The sequence below is a fragment of the Astatotilapia calliptera genome, chromosome 10 (genome assembly GCF_900246225.1).
Source record: "Astatotilapia calliptera chromosome 10, fAstCal1.2, whole genome shotgun sequence".
Lineage (NCBI taxonomy): Eukaryota > Metazoa > Chordata > Actinopteri > Cichliformes > Cichlidae > Astatotilapia > Astatotilapia calliptera.
In genome coordinates this window covers 18,352,940-18,366,834 of record NC_039311.1, presented here as the reverse complement: position 1 = coordinate 18,366,834, position 13,895 = coordinate 18,352,940, and the positions used below count along the sequence as shown (strand labels likewise).

The 13,895-nt window shown below is 38.4% G+C and overlaps 1 protein-coding gene and 1 pseudogene across 1 annotated transcript; one reads left to right on the top strand and one right to left on the bottom strand.

Moving 5' to 3' along the window:
* The first annotated feature begins 305 nt into the window (after nt 1-305).
* LOC113030882 (calpain-1 catalytic subunit-like) lies at nt 306-9,161 on the top strand (annotated as a pseudogene).
* Nucleotides 9,162-9,224: 63 nt separating this feature from the next.
* On the bottom strand, nt 9,225-13,045 carry nsrp1 (nuclear speckle splicing regulatory protein 1). The gene is made up of 7 exons (XM_026182667.1): nt 12,965-13,045; nt 12,033-12,123; nt 11,779-11,835; nt 11,552-11,680; nt 11,184-11,391; nt 10,952-11,054; nt 9,225-10,854 (listed from the first exon to the last, which is right to left on the bottom strand). The coding sequence occupies exons 1-7, from the start codon at nt 12,982-12,984 to the stop codon at nt 10,038-10,040; spliced, it is 1,425 nt and encodes a 474-aa protein (XP_026038452.1). The 5' UTR covers nt 12,985-13,045; the 3' UTR covers nt 9,225-10,037.
* Nucleotides 13,046-13,895: the final 850 nt, after the last annotated feature.

Below are 13,895 nucleotides of genomic sequence, written 5' to 3'. Positions count from 1 at the left end.
GCCACAGTGTGCATGGTAAGAATGTATATACAATTTTTTTTCTAATACAAGTGTAAGCACAGCAAATTATTGAAAGTTAGACTTCATGCCTGGTTGTCACTGTGTGTGAACATGTCCAAACCCATGCTGGATTTCAGCAGATGGAGCAATATGCAAATTACAAGAAATCAAATTATCAGGTGTCATGGTTTTGCACCTGTTTTTTCCAGAGAAAATCTATTTTGTTGTCCAACCCATTCCTCTCAGCCACAGCCTATAATAGCTGTTCTACATTTTTGGGGGTGGGATTTCAAACTTGCGTAAGACAGTGTGAATATAAGATGCTGCACATATCACATTTGGCAATTCCAAGGTGCTTCTCTTGCAAGGAAGAATCAGTTGCTTGCCACCGTGCACAGGTAATAATCTCTGTTCTTTCAAGAAAAACCTTTAAATTAGAGTTTTGTGTTTCTGAATTTTTTTTCCTTGCACCAGAATCTCTCTGAAGACTTCGTCATCATCATCATCATGGCTAAATCTGAAACTTGTCTCGTCAACTTGCGTTACCCAGATGGCAGCGAGGGAAGCCCCTCCAACCCTGCCAAGTTCAAAAATCAGGACTTCGCTCAGATAAAAGCTGACTGCCTCCACAAAGGAGAACTGTTTGTGGACAATGAGTTCCCACCAAACGGTCTTTCTTTGGGTGACCTGCCTGATATGAGTCCCTCACAGGAGAGTGAAGTGAAATGGCTTCGACCAGCAGTTAAATCATTTTAATTATATTTATTTTTCTTTCACTTTCAAATCTGATGGATTGTTAGTTAGCATTTCTGTACAGTAGGAAAAACAGATTCTTTTTAAATGCTTGTCAACATCACATTTTTCTCCACTGTCTTTTCAAGGATTTATTGAGAAAACAAGGAAAGAAGGATCAGCCTGCTTTCAGTAAAGATGGTATGTCACGATTTGACTTTGGACAAGGCAACGTGGGTAAGCAAAACTTTCTTATTTATAGCTAATGACAATGACAACTATGTTCCACAGTTCAGTTCATTTTTATTTTAAACATGTACGTTCACGATCATTACATAATATCATTCCATTTTTTTTGAAAGGGAGTAGATAGACGTACACACTTATTTGGCCCTACCCCCTCAAATTTTACATCTCATTCATTTAATTTTCTTTTAGTCTTAAATTAAACAAACAAACAAATGAAACCAAAACAAAACAAAACCAAAAAAATCACAATATAGTTTCTTTCATATAAATAAAGACAGAATATGTAAATATGCAGATTCACAAATAATGAAACCAACAAACCAAAACATCCCTTCAATTACGGTCCTGTGTTAACCCCGTTTTCTTCATTCTTATATTTGTTTAAAATTAGTTTTGGTTTATGTTGTTACTTTCTTTTATTTCTGCTTTTAGACTGTTCCATAATTTAACTCCGTCAGCTTGAGAAAACTATTAGTTCCCTTCTTTTATCAGGTAACTGCTGGTTTGTGTCTGCAATATCTGCACTGACCTTTCAAACAAATCTGATGGAACAAGTTGTACCAATGGATCAGTCCTTTGAGGATTATGCAGGAATATTTCACTTCCGGGTAACAAAGGATTAATAAATGTGTCTAAAGAATACTTTTACAAAACAGAAACACAACACACTGGTTATTAATCCTTATTAAGCTGTTTTCTCTGTTTCAGTTCTGGTGGTTTGGAAAGTGGGTAGATGTTGTCATTGATGACAATCTGCCAACGAAAAACAAGCGGTTACTGTTTGTGTCCTCGAAATGTGGAAATGAGTTCTGGGCTCCTCTGCTGGAGAAGGCATATGCCAAGTACAGAACCACGTCACACACTTTCATGTAAATCAGTTCAGAAGGTTCAGAAAAGATTTACAAATATTTTTCTTTCTCTGTGTGTCTCCTTCAGACTTTGTGGTTCATATGCAAACATGCGTGGTTGGTCATCATCAGATGCCTTCAAAGATTTCACTGGAGGTGTGAACCAGATTTACTATCCCACAGAGCCCAACGCACCGAGTTGCGATGAGCTTTGGCTGACACTAAGCAGAGCCACTAAGTGCAAATCACTGATTTGCTGTACGACTTCGCGTAAAGAGGTGAGAAATAAATTTCTAGAGAAACAATAAAACAAAACAACAATAATTAAAATCAAAACCAAAGAACCCTCAATACATAATTTATCTTGCGTGTCTTTTCCAGGATGCAATGGCCAACACTGGATTGGTGATGGGGCATGCCTATTCTGTCACAGGCATCACTGAGGTAAATTCTTGAGTTTCAAAAGTATATTCCATCTAGGAAAGGGGCTTTTGGTACGAGGTTAATTGCAGCAAAATTGTAACAGTGTCAATTAAAGAATACTTGGTAATAATGATAAAGAAGAATTTCGTTTAAAAAAAAAAACTTTATTATTTCATCTGAAGGTGGAATTAAACGCCTCTAAAGTACGACTGGTGCGAGTCATGAACCCATGGGGCAGACGGGAGTGGAACGGAAAATGGAGCGACAAGTACTTGACTTAATCAAACAACAAACAATGTCCATATACCACTGACAATGACACAATTTTTACTAGTGTTGCACCTACACATAATCAACTCATTATTATTATTATTATTTAATTAAAAGCTGTTTTTTACAAAACCACAGCAGGGAGTTCAAGAATTTCTAAACATGAGATAAACAGTATAGTTGGAACAACATCAGTGGTCAATCAAAAAAAGAGTGAGAGAGAGAGAAAACACATATGCGTGCTGTGCAAAATGAAAATGGCCAGACATCCACAGAGAACAATACTGGTGGATGACCACAGGATGCTTTCTGTTATAAAGAAGAACAACTTAAGAACTTCAAGACAAATGAAATTGTAAATTAGATATATCTGTTTTGCTGCATTAAAGTCTGTAATTAACTTATTTGTTTTGTGTTCTCAGGTCAGATTTGTGGGACAAAGTAAGTCCAGAAGTTAAAAAAAAGTGTTTCGACCGTGACGACGGAGAGTTCTGGTAAATTAGAAATTTTGCACACTGTTTACTCTCAATATTTTAAAAAAGCATTTTAAAAACTCAAAAACAAACAAAACAATCACACAATCATTTTGATGCATTACCAAAGAGTTTATGTCTTACTGCTTGATATTTAATGTTTATTTCCTATTTTATCTCTATCTGCTCATCTGGCTGTCAGGATGCAAATGGAGGACTTCTGTTCCTGTTTTGCTAAAGTATACATCTGCTGTGAGACCCCTAACTTTCTTGATGGAGACTTAAAATGTCAGTGGAATTGCATGATTTACGATGACAGCTGGGTAGCAGGGACATCTGCAGGTGGCAATGTGAAACACTGTAAGACAAGTTCACTCCTATCTAAACTTTAACTATCACTAAAGGAATATTTTGGTTTTTACATTTTTCATTTACCTGTACAAACACAAAACCCACCATAAATTTCTAAAACCTGTAACTAACAAATAAACTGTTTCCTCTCTGTAGCCACCTTTGCAACAAACCCTCAGTATCGCATTCGAGTAACTGTTATAGACAAGAAGGAGCCAGGAGACAAAAACATCGTGCTCTCCCTGATGCAGAAACCTCATCAGGGAAATCGCATTGAGATACGCCTCCACAAAACTACACTTACCATCTATAAGGTATTCATTCTGAATCCGCTTCCTTTAATTTAAATACTTGTTAAATACTGCAACTGATTACCAAAGGACAAGAAACTAAATCTTTAAAACAATTGTATCACCCTGTTATTAAAACACAAGCGCTTTTCCTAATTTAGCAGCTGAGTTAGTAAAACAATAATAATAAAAAATGCCTTCACTGATTTCACATTCATTATTTAAAGTTACTATGGAAAATGGTTCCTGTGAAACAGTTTAATGAAGTTATTCTTGCCATTTTCCAATTAACAGATTCCACCAGGGGTAAGTGAAAACAATAACAAATATATGAAACTGTCTGTGCACCAAAAGTAAATTCAGCATTTTAATAACAATGTATACTTAGACTCAGAAGACTATTTCACTAAAGTTCCTTCATATTTCTCCCAGACCCCACAAGGATGCCTGCAACAGGATTTCTTTCAGAGGAACAGCCCTGTGAAGGCAGAAAAGACTCACAGCACTCGGCGAGATCTCATTGAACTCCACAGTCTGGAACCTGGAGAGTATGTGATCATCCCATCCACCAAAGAACCCAACATCACTGCAGATTTCGCTCTCGCTGTCTACACCAAGACTGATGAATAATATCATGTAAAGAATCCTTCACATAATGAAGGATTAATATGATTAACTCAGGATAATAAACTACATGAATTATTTACTTAACAAAAGACACCATAGGGTAATTTCCTATTTGTTAGCCAGACATCAGGTGTGTTATCTCTGCTGGCTGTGAAATATGGGCGGTGGGGTTCAAAATGGTCACATGAGTCCAGTGTTGGGGAGTAACGGAATACATGTACCGCCGTTACGTATTTAAAATACAAAATATGAGTAACTGTATTCCGTTACAGTTACCATTTAAAAGGGTGGTATTCAGAATACAGTTACTTTGTTGAAATAAATGGATTACACTGCGGTACTTTCCTGTTTCATTTTGTCGCGGGTCAGGACTGTTTGGGTTTTGTTTGACAGCTACGTTCTGTTGTTCCAGGCGGCAGCGTTACAGTTGCCATGGTTACAGGGCGACGCTCTCTCTCTCTCTGCGACTGTGTGCTTCCTGGGTGAGAGAGCGCCTTTTCGTTGTTGTTGTTGTTGTGCTAAGCTAACAGGCAGAATGCTACAAGCATAGCTCTAAAGAATGTAGCATCATGGGCAGTGTAGTCCATGTTGCAGGGAGAATGGACTGCCATACACGTTATGAGTCTGTGAGCGCGAGGAGGGAGAAAAAGGGGAGTGGAAAGGTGCGAGTTGTCATCGAGGAAAAACGGGAGCTGGAAGCATGTAAATATAATAATAACCACTTCAGCCAAGAAGAGTGCCTGACGAGCCCAGTTGTAAGTAAGCTATTAAGACTCGACTGTACACTGTGTTCGTATTTTCCTCCGAAAACAACAAGTTCCGTTGGAGCAGACTTTCGACGCCTCTCTCTGTCTCTCGCAAGAAAAGTTGACCCACACAACAAAGTAAAGCTATTTTTCGGCTACGAGCCGACAGGGACCCCGCCGTACTAGTCAGAGGTCCCTTTACTACAGTTCGGAGTCGCGGATCTTCAGTAATAGTAATAAATCACACAGCAATAGTACATTCACGTTGTTGTAAAAAGCATGATAATATATTAAGTAATCCAAAGTATTCAGATACGTTACTGTCACTTGGAAGTAACGTAACAGAATACGTTACAGAATACATTTTGGGGCATGTATTCTGTATTGGAATACATTTTAAAAGTAACCTTCCCAACACTGAAAATAAAACAGGATGATTTTTCAGCTCTGACTCTGTCTGTTCTTGTTTTCCCCTCTACTTTCAATAGAAAATATTATTTGCAACATTAAGTGATGTCATCCTCAGTATAAACCGTTACACACACTGTGCTGCCATAAGGAAAACATTTATAAGGTAAAAAGAAAGTTGGAAAATTACACAAGCTTGTGTAAATAAAGCTTGTGTAGCTTATTAGTTTAGCTTAATATGTAACCCCAGATAATAGTATGTTTTGATGGCCAATTAGCAGCATTCTATAAAGGGCTGCCAGTCAGAGGTGGGTAGTAATGAGTTACATTCCCAGTGCGAGTTACCCCCCAAAGAGGGATCCTCAATCTAATCACATGAGCCGAGGTGTAAAAATGGGTTTAAATCTGGGACTCCCCACCATTTACCCTTAGAACTGAAGAAGCTTCTCGGATGAGAGGTGAAACGTCTTCAAGCAACTTAAACAAGTCCAGACGCTTTTCTTTCCAAGCTCCTTAGACTACAATGACCTGGATGACTGAGAACCTTTACAGACACATGAGCCAAGGTGTGAAAACGGGTGTGGGTCACAATCAGCCAAGGTTTCGGGTGAGCTCATTGTGAAACCTAGCCCCACCCTATCATGTGATTTCCTGAGGTCATATGGCCCAGGGTGTGAGTGGGCGTTAAGGCGTCTGGGAAGGGATCTCAAAACTGGATTATAGATGGCAGACAGTTGGTGTCGTAAACCACCACCTCTGTTCAAAGATGGTCGCTCACAGTGGACGTAAATGGCTTCTTTCACTCCTCTTTCTCAAGCTTCTCAGATGAGAGGTGAAACGTCCAGACGCTTTTCTTTCCAAGCTCCTTAGACTACGATGACCTGGATGACTGAGAACCTTCACAGATTTAGTCAGCATTGATTTAACTTGAACAACATACACTGAAACTTGGGAAACAATTTCATCATATACATTCCTTCATGTACATTCCAGGAGGGGTGGTATGAAAAAAGAATGCTTGGACATTGCTAGCATAATGGACGGGGTTCCCACACAAATCCAAACCAACTTCCTTCAAGCCAAAGACTAGAAAATATGGTGAAGCATATCTTTGTTTAGGTGTTTAGGTGGTGGTGGTGGTGGGGGGGGGCAAACATTTTTCTTATAAAACAAAGGGGGGCCTAGCAAAACAGTTTGGGAACCACTGACTTAAGGAGAATGGTTTGGTTTCACCTTCAGTGGACTTCAGTAGTCCTGCTAAGACTCTTTATGGCTATCATGATCCTGAAACGTCACATCCTGTTTTCTTGAGATCTTGAAATAGCTTGATGACAAATGTTAATTGTAAAGCTTTAAACCTTCTCTTCTGCTTCTAGGCCCTGTCAAGGAGGGGAAGATGAAAAAGATGACCATCTTTCTGAGGTTTGAAAAATCTGTGTTGTATATTTTTCCTCCAAGTGTTATAGCCTCTATTTCACACTGCTGCTGATAAGAAAGAGATAAATTTTGCTCTCTTGTAGATCTGAGACAAAGACAATGAGAAAGCCACTGATGAGGATCCAAACTATGCCTTATTTAAACTCTATGCTGATCAGGTGTCAATCTTTTTCTCTTTCTTCAAATCTTTACTTTTTCCTGATATGCATCGATACATTTTAGTTGTTTCTCTGCCTCTTGGTAGAATGATGAGCTGCTTTCTGTACAACTCCAGAAGCTCCTGAATGACAGATTCCCTCATGGTAAGATGAACATGTGTGCTATGAAAGGTTCAAAATCATCATTCATATCTTGTTGTTGATTGTTTGCTTTTATAGAAAAAATTAATGTTTTTCAACAGGGAATGGCCACAGGGGCTTTAGTTTGGGTGCCTGCAGGAGTATGATTGCCTTGGTGGATGTATCCTAAATTATACAGTTATTTTCCTTTTGCTTTTATGTGATGCCACACCCAAAATGATCAAAGTTGATGATCAAACTGACAACTGGCCACATTTCTATTAGGAGTAAGAACTTTTTTGTAAGATATCCTTAACCTGCACAGCTCGATCAAAGGATGACAATGACCTTTACTGAATTCTCAATTCTCTGGAAGAAGATTCAAGAATACAAAGTAATGCAGCAAGTATAGTCTCCAAGATTAATACATAATTTAATTATTTCTTCAACTTTTAGAGTTTTTTTCCCCCAAAAAACTTTCAGTTTAAAATTTTAAAAATGAGATATGTTCAAACTACTATTTGCTTCTAAATGTAAGTTCATCCTGCTTGTAGAATCTCTTTCATCGCTATGATGTGAATGAAAATGGATCCCTGTCTGACGATGAGCTCCAGAAGGCGATTAAAGCCGCAGGTAACACTAATTATTGTCACATTTGAACACATTTAAGTGTAGTAACACATTTGGAGCTTGCTTCGTGTTATAACTGGAGAACTCCTCACTGTCTCCTCGTGTCTTTATCAGGAATGGATGTTAATGATGCCAGTGTGGGGCTGATGATGTCTCGGTATTCAGGCTTCTCCACCACCTCTTTGGAGGAGTTCACCACTCTCATGTTGCGCCTGGATAAGATGTCAGGTAATAAATCCACATCTTTTATCTATTCCAAAATGTGCTTAGACGTCTGTTGCATGGGGGTTTTCTCCACAGACATTTTCAAGGGCAAATCATCTGATGGTGAGATCCACCTGACCTGGGATGAGGCGAGTATATTTAATACCACTTAATACTCTTTAATGGTGCACTTTAATAAAAGTGTCACTATTAATTAACCTTTGCTATTGTGTGTAATTATAATATTAGGATAAGTAAGAATTGCCTTTTACTATTATAGGTGTGTTAAGTGTAAGTGTGTTAAGAAAATGACTCTTTGTCTTTTATCCATGCATAATCATGCATGTTACTATAGTTTTATAGAGTAAATTCAGAACACATGAGAGAACTGTAATACAGAACCATTACAGTGCAGAAATTAGCCATAAACGAAATAAATTGTACGTCTAAAAGTTGCCTTTTCTTTCATTTCAGTGGTCTCTCATCTCCATGTATAACTAGACCAGACCAAATCAGGAGAACTGAAAAGATTCCTGCAATCATACTTGCTTTTAAGTCTTAATGCACCAGCTTTTACAGGGGTGGCCAGGTTGAGATTATGTTTTTTTCCTTTTGCTTTTTCTTTCTTTCAAACCAAACCACTGTAGGCCAAAAATGTGATCTTTTTTGTCCATTTCCTTTCATAATTTTCATAATACAAAATGTTATCATTATTCAAGTTACCAGCAATGGCTAGCAAAAGTTCCATTCATAAACTATTAGGGTGCCATGGTCAGATAGGTATACCTGCTAATTGGTGCTTAGAAACTTTATAACATACTAGAACTAGGTTTTAGAGCCAGCTTAAGGGGTGCAGTTTGGTTTTTTTTTTTTTTCAGAGGGGGGGGTTACTTGCGGAATCCCCAAAGTATTTAGACCAAAAAATGTAAACCATTTTCTTTATTTTTCCTTTTTTGTTTAATATTGTTGTGACACAAATGAGCAAACTGATTATTTGACAGTTAACAGTGATCAATATCTGTGTTTGAGCAAATTATACATTAAAAAAATGCCCATGTTAAGTAAAACATATTGTGAAATAGGCATAATAGTGACTCAGCAGCATTAATGGTGAAAGCAAATAAATATGTTTAACTGTCAATTCTCTGTATCTCCAACTTTCCTTTGCAATGATTATATAGCAATAAAAAATGATACCCTCTGAATTCTCTTTTGTACTTATTTCAGTATGGAATTAAGACTGACCAGGAGCAGTAGAAACTGTGAATCAGACCTTATTTTATTAGTCCATCACTGAATACACCAGAAAAATAAAAAGTGAATGAACACATCACCAGTTCAGAAGTCAAATCTGCAGTTTAGCAGCTGAGATAAAACGTACGATTTACACTCATTCATTTAGGACAGGATACAAGAGGCTCTCTAGAAAAAACCCCTCATATTCAACATTTTTATTTTTACAAAGATAAAACACAAATCTGCATTTCTTTGCCAGGGACTGTGAAATATTTGCACACTTTCAGTCTGTTCATTGTATGGTGGTTACAGGAAAAGGTTGGTAATGTACTATAATCATATTAATGTTCCATGAAAAGACTATAACCAACAATAAACTTACCCTACTAACAAGTACTGTCATCTTACTCAGTTTGAGCTTTACTGCTGTTCAGAAACATTATGAAGATCAAAAATCCACATTGCTGCAGTGGGAGGATGGTCTTTAAAATGAACACAAACATTGCAGTTCATCCTGTTCTAGTCTTAAAGCCCCACTAGTCCACCATGTATGCATTAACCCACAGTGAAAAATAGTCCTTAAAAATACATTTTCCCAATTTCCTCCAGTTTGAGGATTTTCCCCCTAAACATTTAAATAAGTCTCTTACATACAGCTTCATGTTAAGATGTTAAAATGTTTATTTTTCAGTAGGAACCACCCTACAGGTTCAGTTAGCACTAAGTGTTTAAAGAAAGAAAAAATCATTTGCTTTTTTAAGGGATGTCTTTTAAACAAAATATAAATATTCTCAAAACACAGAGTGCAGTTTGGAGATGTTTTCTGTGTGTGCTCTCAGTCCTCCTCTTTCTCGATATAGCTTTTAGATGCAGAGCGGGCCATCTGCCTGGCCATGTACCTCTCTCTTGCCGAACTCACAGTCTGATCTGTGCTGCGCTTTGCAAACTTGTTTGTCTTCTCCTCCGCTTCCTCTTTCTCCTCACCTTGATTTTTCTGCTCATCTTTGTTCTCTATTGTGCATTCAACTTCTTCCTTCCTTTCAAGTTCATTTTCTTCCTTGTTCATGCCCTTCTCCTTCTCTGGTTCCTTCCGTAGTGCCTGCTCTTCCTCCAGATGTCTGTCTTTCCTCTTGTCTTCATCCGGTTTCCTTCTCTTTTCCCTCTCCCCATTCTTATCCCGTTCTCTTTCTCTGGAGCTCCTCTCCCTCTTTCCATGCCTGTCGTCCCTTTCGGTATCACCTCTGCCTCCTCTACCTCTGTCGTCTTCTCTACCTCGGTCTCTGTCTCTCCTTCTATCTCTGTCGCTTCTTCTTTCTCCATGCCTGTCATCTCTTTCCCTTCCCCTGTTTCTGTCTCTTTCTCGCTCTCTATCTCTATTCCTTGCTCTGTCTTGGTCTCTGTGGCTCTTTTTATGTCTGTCTCGCTCCTTCTCCTTTTCCCTCTCCTTTTCGTCACCGCTCCCTGATGAAGGTGACCTCTGCCTGTACTGGCGTTTTGAGTGTGCAGAGCCGCCCCCAGGCTTGCTAAACCCAGATTTCTGCTCATGTGCCTCCTCGATGTCACTGCTTGAACTTGGGATATTTTCATTGGATGGAGGCGAGGAAGCAGGTGAAGTCTTTTCTGTGTCTTTTGAATCCTTTGAAGTTTGAGGTCTGTAAAAGAAACAGTGATATAATAAAGACTCCGAAAAAAAAAAAAAAAACATGCACATGTTCATCGGTGAGCAAGTAATGAGAAGCTATGACTGACTTGTTCGCAGAGCGATCTGGTATTGCCTCCTCTCCTACAGTCTGATTCAACAGGTGCCGATAAAAGCCACTCAGGTCTTTTTGTTTCTTCACATCCAAAGCAGCTAAGTAAACACAAATTTTAACAAATCACACATACTTTGTATTTAAAATATCCAAAATGCTCAAAGATTACAAAAAGTTGCATCAGTCATTCACAGACATTAATAACAACTGCTAAGTATCACTCCAACCTTCCATCTCTGCCTCTCTCTTCTCTCTCTCCTCCTCCTCCTTCTGTTCCTGCAGTTTTTGCCTATAGGCGGATGTAACATAAGCCTCTTTATCTGCAAACTTCTCTCCCTCTGCTTCTCTTTCCTTCTGAATCTTCCTCTCCTCCCTTCGTTCTTGCTCTTTCTTTCGGTCCTCTACTGCTTTCATTAACTGGTGGATATATTTTGGCTGTAACAAAGAGAGACAGACAAATTTTCATCTCATATATTACGTCAAATGGACATCAGAAAACAACTTGAACCGAACAGCAGCACTGAGGTTTTGTTACTACTCCAGCTGCTTAGTTTTCAAGCACAGCTTTATAAGCATTCAGCATAAATTAATTTACCTTTTTGTCTGTGCCTCCCAGGATTTTTTTGCTGGTCTCTAGTCTCTGTTTTTGAATGTCATCGTACACAGCATCGTAGTCATATACAGTACTGTCCTGTTCCAGGGCCTTCTGCATCTCCAGACGCGTCTTCAGAAAGAAGGAAAGTGGAAGACAGAAAGATGAAGGCATCAAATCACTGTTTGTTTGTTTTTAATTTAATTTAATTTTTTAATTTTTCTTCTTACTTGTTTCATCATCTTCTTTTTTATAGATTCTCTCTGCAGGCTTTCCCCAACTGAGGTCTGAGGGAAAAAACATACAAAAATAAATTCAGTATATTTAGAAAGAAGCCTGCTAACAAGCAAGCTAGTTAGTGGATAAACTTCTTTATTATTTATTTTCAGTTTCTTAATAGACAAAATACTTGAATAAAATTCATTTTACTAAGTGACAAAGTACAAATTGTAATGTCTTGTTTATAACAAATCTGTTTACCCACCTCTTCATCGGAGTCATCATCGAATACAGAGGGTTTTGGTAAGGTAGTGGTCTTTGATAATCCCTTCTTTTGTGGCAAAATGAGCCCATACCTGAGGATAATCACGAAACAGAGGTTCTTAAATTAGGATTAAGATTAGGATTCAACTTTGTTGTCATTACACATGTATAAGTACAGGGTAACAAAATACAGTTTACATCGAATCAGAAGTGCAAGAGCAGTAAGTGCAAAAGTGCGATTATACACAGATAAGGGTAGTTTAAAAGGTGGGAATCATTATGAACGGATTCTGACAAATAAGTATACAGATGTTTATATTGCTATACAGAGAGCAAATATACAGATGTACTACGCACAAACGCACAGATGTATACATGTGTAGAGTTATACAAATGATCTGTATAGCATACAGATTCAACGGCACATTTGACAAGCTTTCACTGGTTATCATAATGATTATGCATCTTCAATGGGGACAACAGCAAAGGCTTTAAACTGACTGTGACACCAAGCAAGCATATTATTTGTTTGTTTTTTTACGAAATAGACCAAATTGTATTTTGAATGACTAGCATTTGCTGTGAACTCTTCCCAACTACAACCATCTGTTCGGGTTAAAATAAAATTAAAAAAAATAATAAGCTGACAGAGGAGTGGTAACCATGAAAAACACAAAACGGGTTTTTTGATAACCAACGTTAAGGAGCTGCTGTTTAATAAGTTATGAGAGAGACTAGCATAACGTTAGCATTTCGCTAGCTGGGTCGCTAGCTGCAAGGAGAGCCGACGTTTTTATACAAAACCCCGAGCTGGTACTACACGGCTGATATAGTGAAATAAGCTCTTTTAGCACGACTCTAAGCTTTACCGTAACAACCTGAAACAATATAATAACATGTTGTTATAATCATGCTAGCATGTCTGCAACTCACTGTTTCGTAGGGACCGCCATCTTGCTCCGCTGGCTGTGGACTCGCACAGCAGATTCGACACAATTTCAAGCGGCTACAAACACAAGCTTCAACTCAGCAGGCAGTAAATAAGGTCACCGCATGAAGGAGCCATATCCATGTTTTTGGGGAGTGTTATTTGCTGCTGTTATGGGTTTGACCCTCTTGACAAATGTACGGACTTCTAACGCATAGAGGTAACATTAGATAAACATCTGCATTCTCAATCATCCAGGAAAGTAAATCTCCAAAAGTTGATTCTGTTCATCTGGACATAGCGTTTTGTGGGAGAAACATTTCGTCACTCATCCAAGTGACTTCTTCAGTCTCAGCTTACTGCAGGTTTCCCCAAATCGTACATTTGCATAATGTCTGAAAACAGCCCACTGAAGGAACAATGGGCTGGGAGGTCAGTTCCTTAATCATAATTATGCAAATTCTCATGACCATTGATCAACAACCACTGACCAAAACCCACTGATCAAAGACCACTGATCATTGGCCATGAGTACCATTCACAGAGAGTTGGGGAATTGCTGCAATCACAGCATTGTAAGATGTACCCTTAGCGAAAGATGTACCCTTAGGCCCCCTTCTCGATTCAGAGGAACTGACCTCCCAGCCCATTGTTCCTTCAGTGGGCTGGTTTCAGTTAATATGCAAATGTACTGTTTATAAGATTTGGGGAAACCTGCAGTCAGCTGAGACTGATGAAGTCACTTGGATGAGTGACGAAACGTTTCTCCCACAAAACGCTACGTCCAGATGAACAGAATCAACTTTTGGAGATTAGATAAACTCCGACTTGCTTACCTGGACAGGTAATACATAATTCGGTAATACTGACGCTCATATAAGCTATTATTACAACTCGTGTACATAGAACATGTGTCAAATGTTTAAACTGAAAAAA

What these genes read in the sequence shown, in the direction of transcription:
- nsrp1 (XM_026182667.1), bottom strand. Translation starts at nt 12,984, where the DNA reads ATGGCGGTCCCTACGAAACA. An exon ending in ATGGCGGTCCCTACGAAACA is followed by an intron (nt 12,124 to 12,964) that starts GTGAGTTGCAGA and finishes GATTATCCTCAG; the next exon opens with GTATGGGCTCATTTTGCCAC. An exon ending in ATGATGACTCCGATGAAGAG is followed by an intron (nt 11,836 to 12,032) that starts GTGGGTAAACAG and finishes TTTTTCCCTCAG; the next exon opens with ACCTCAGTTGGGGAAAGCCT.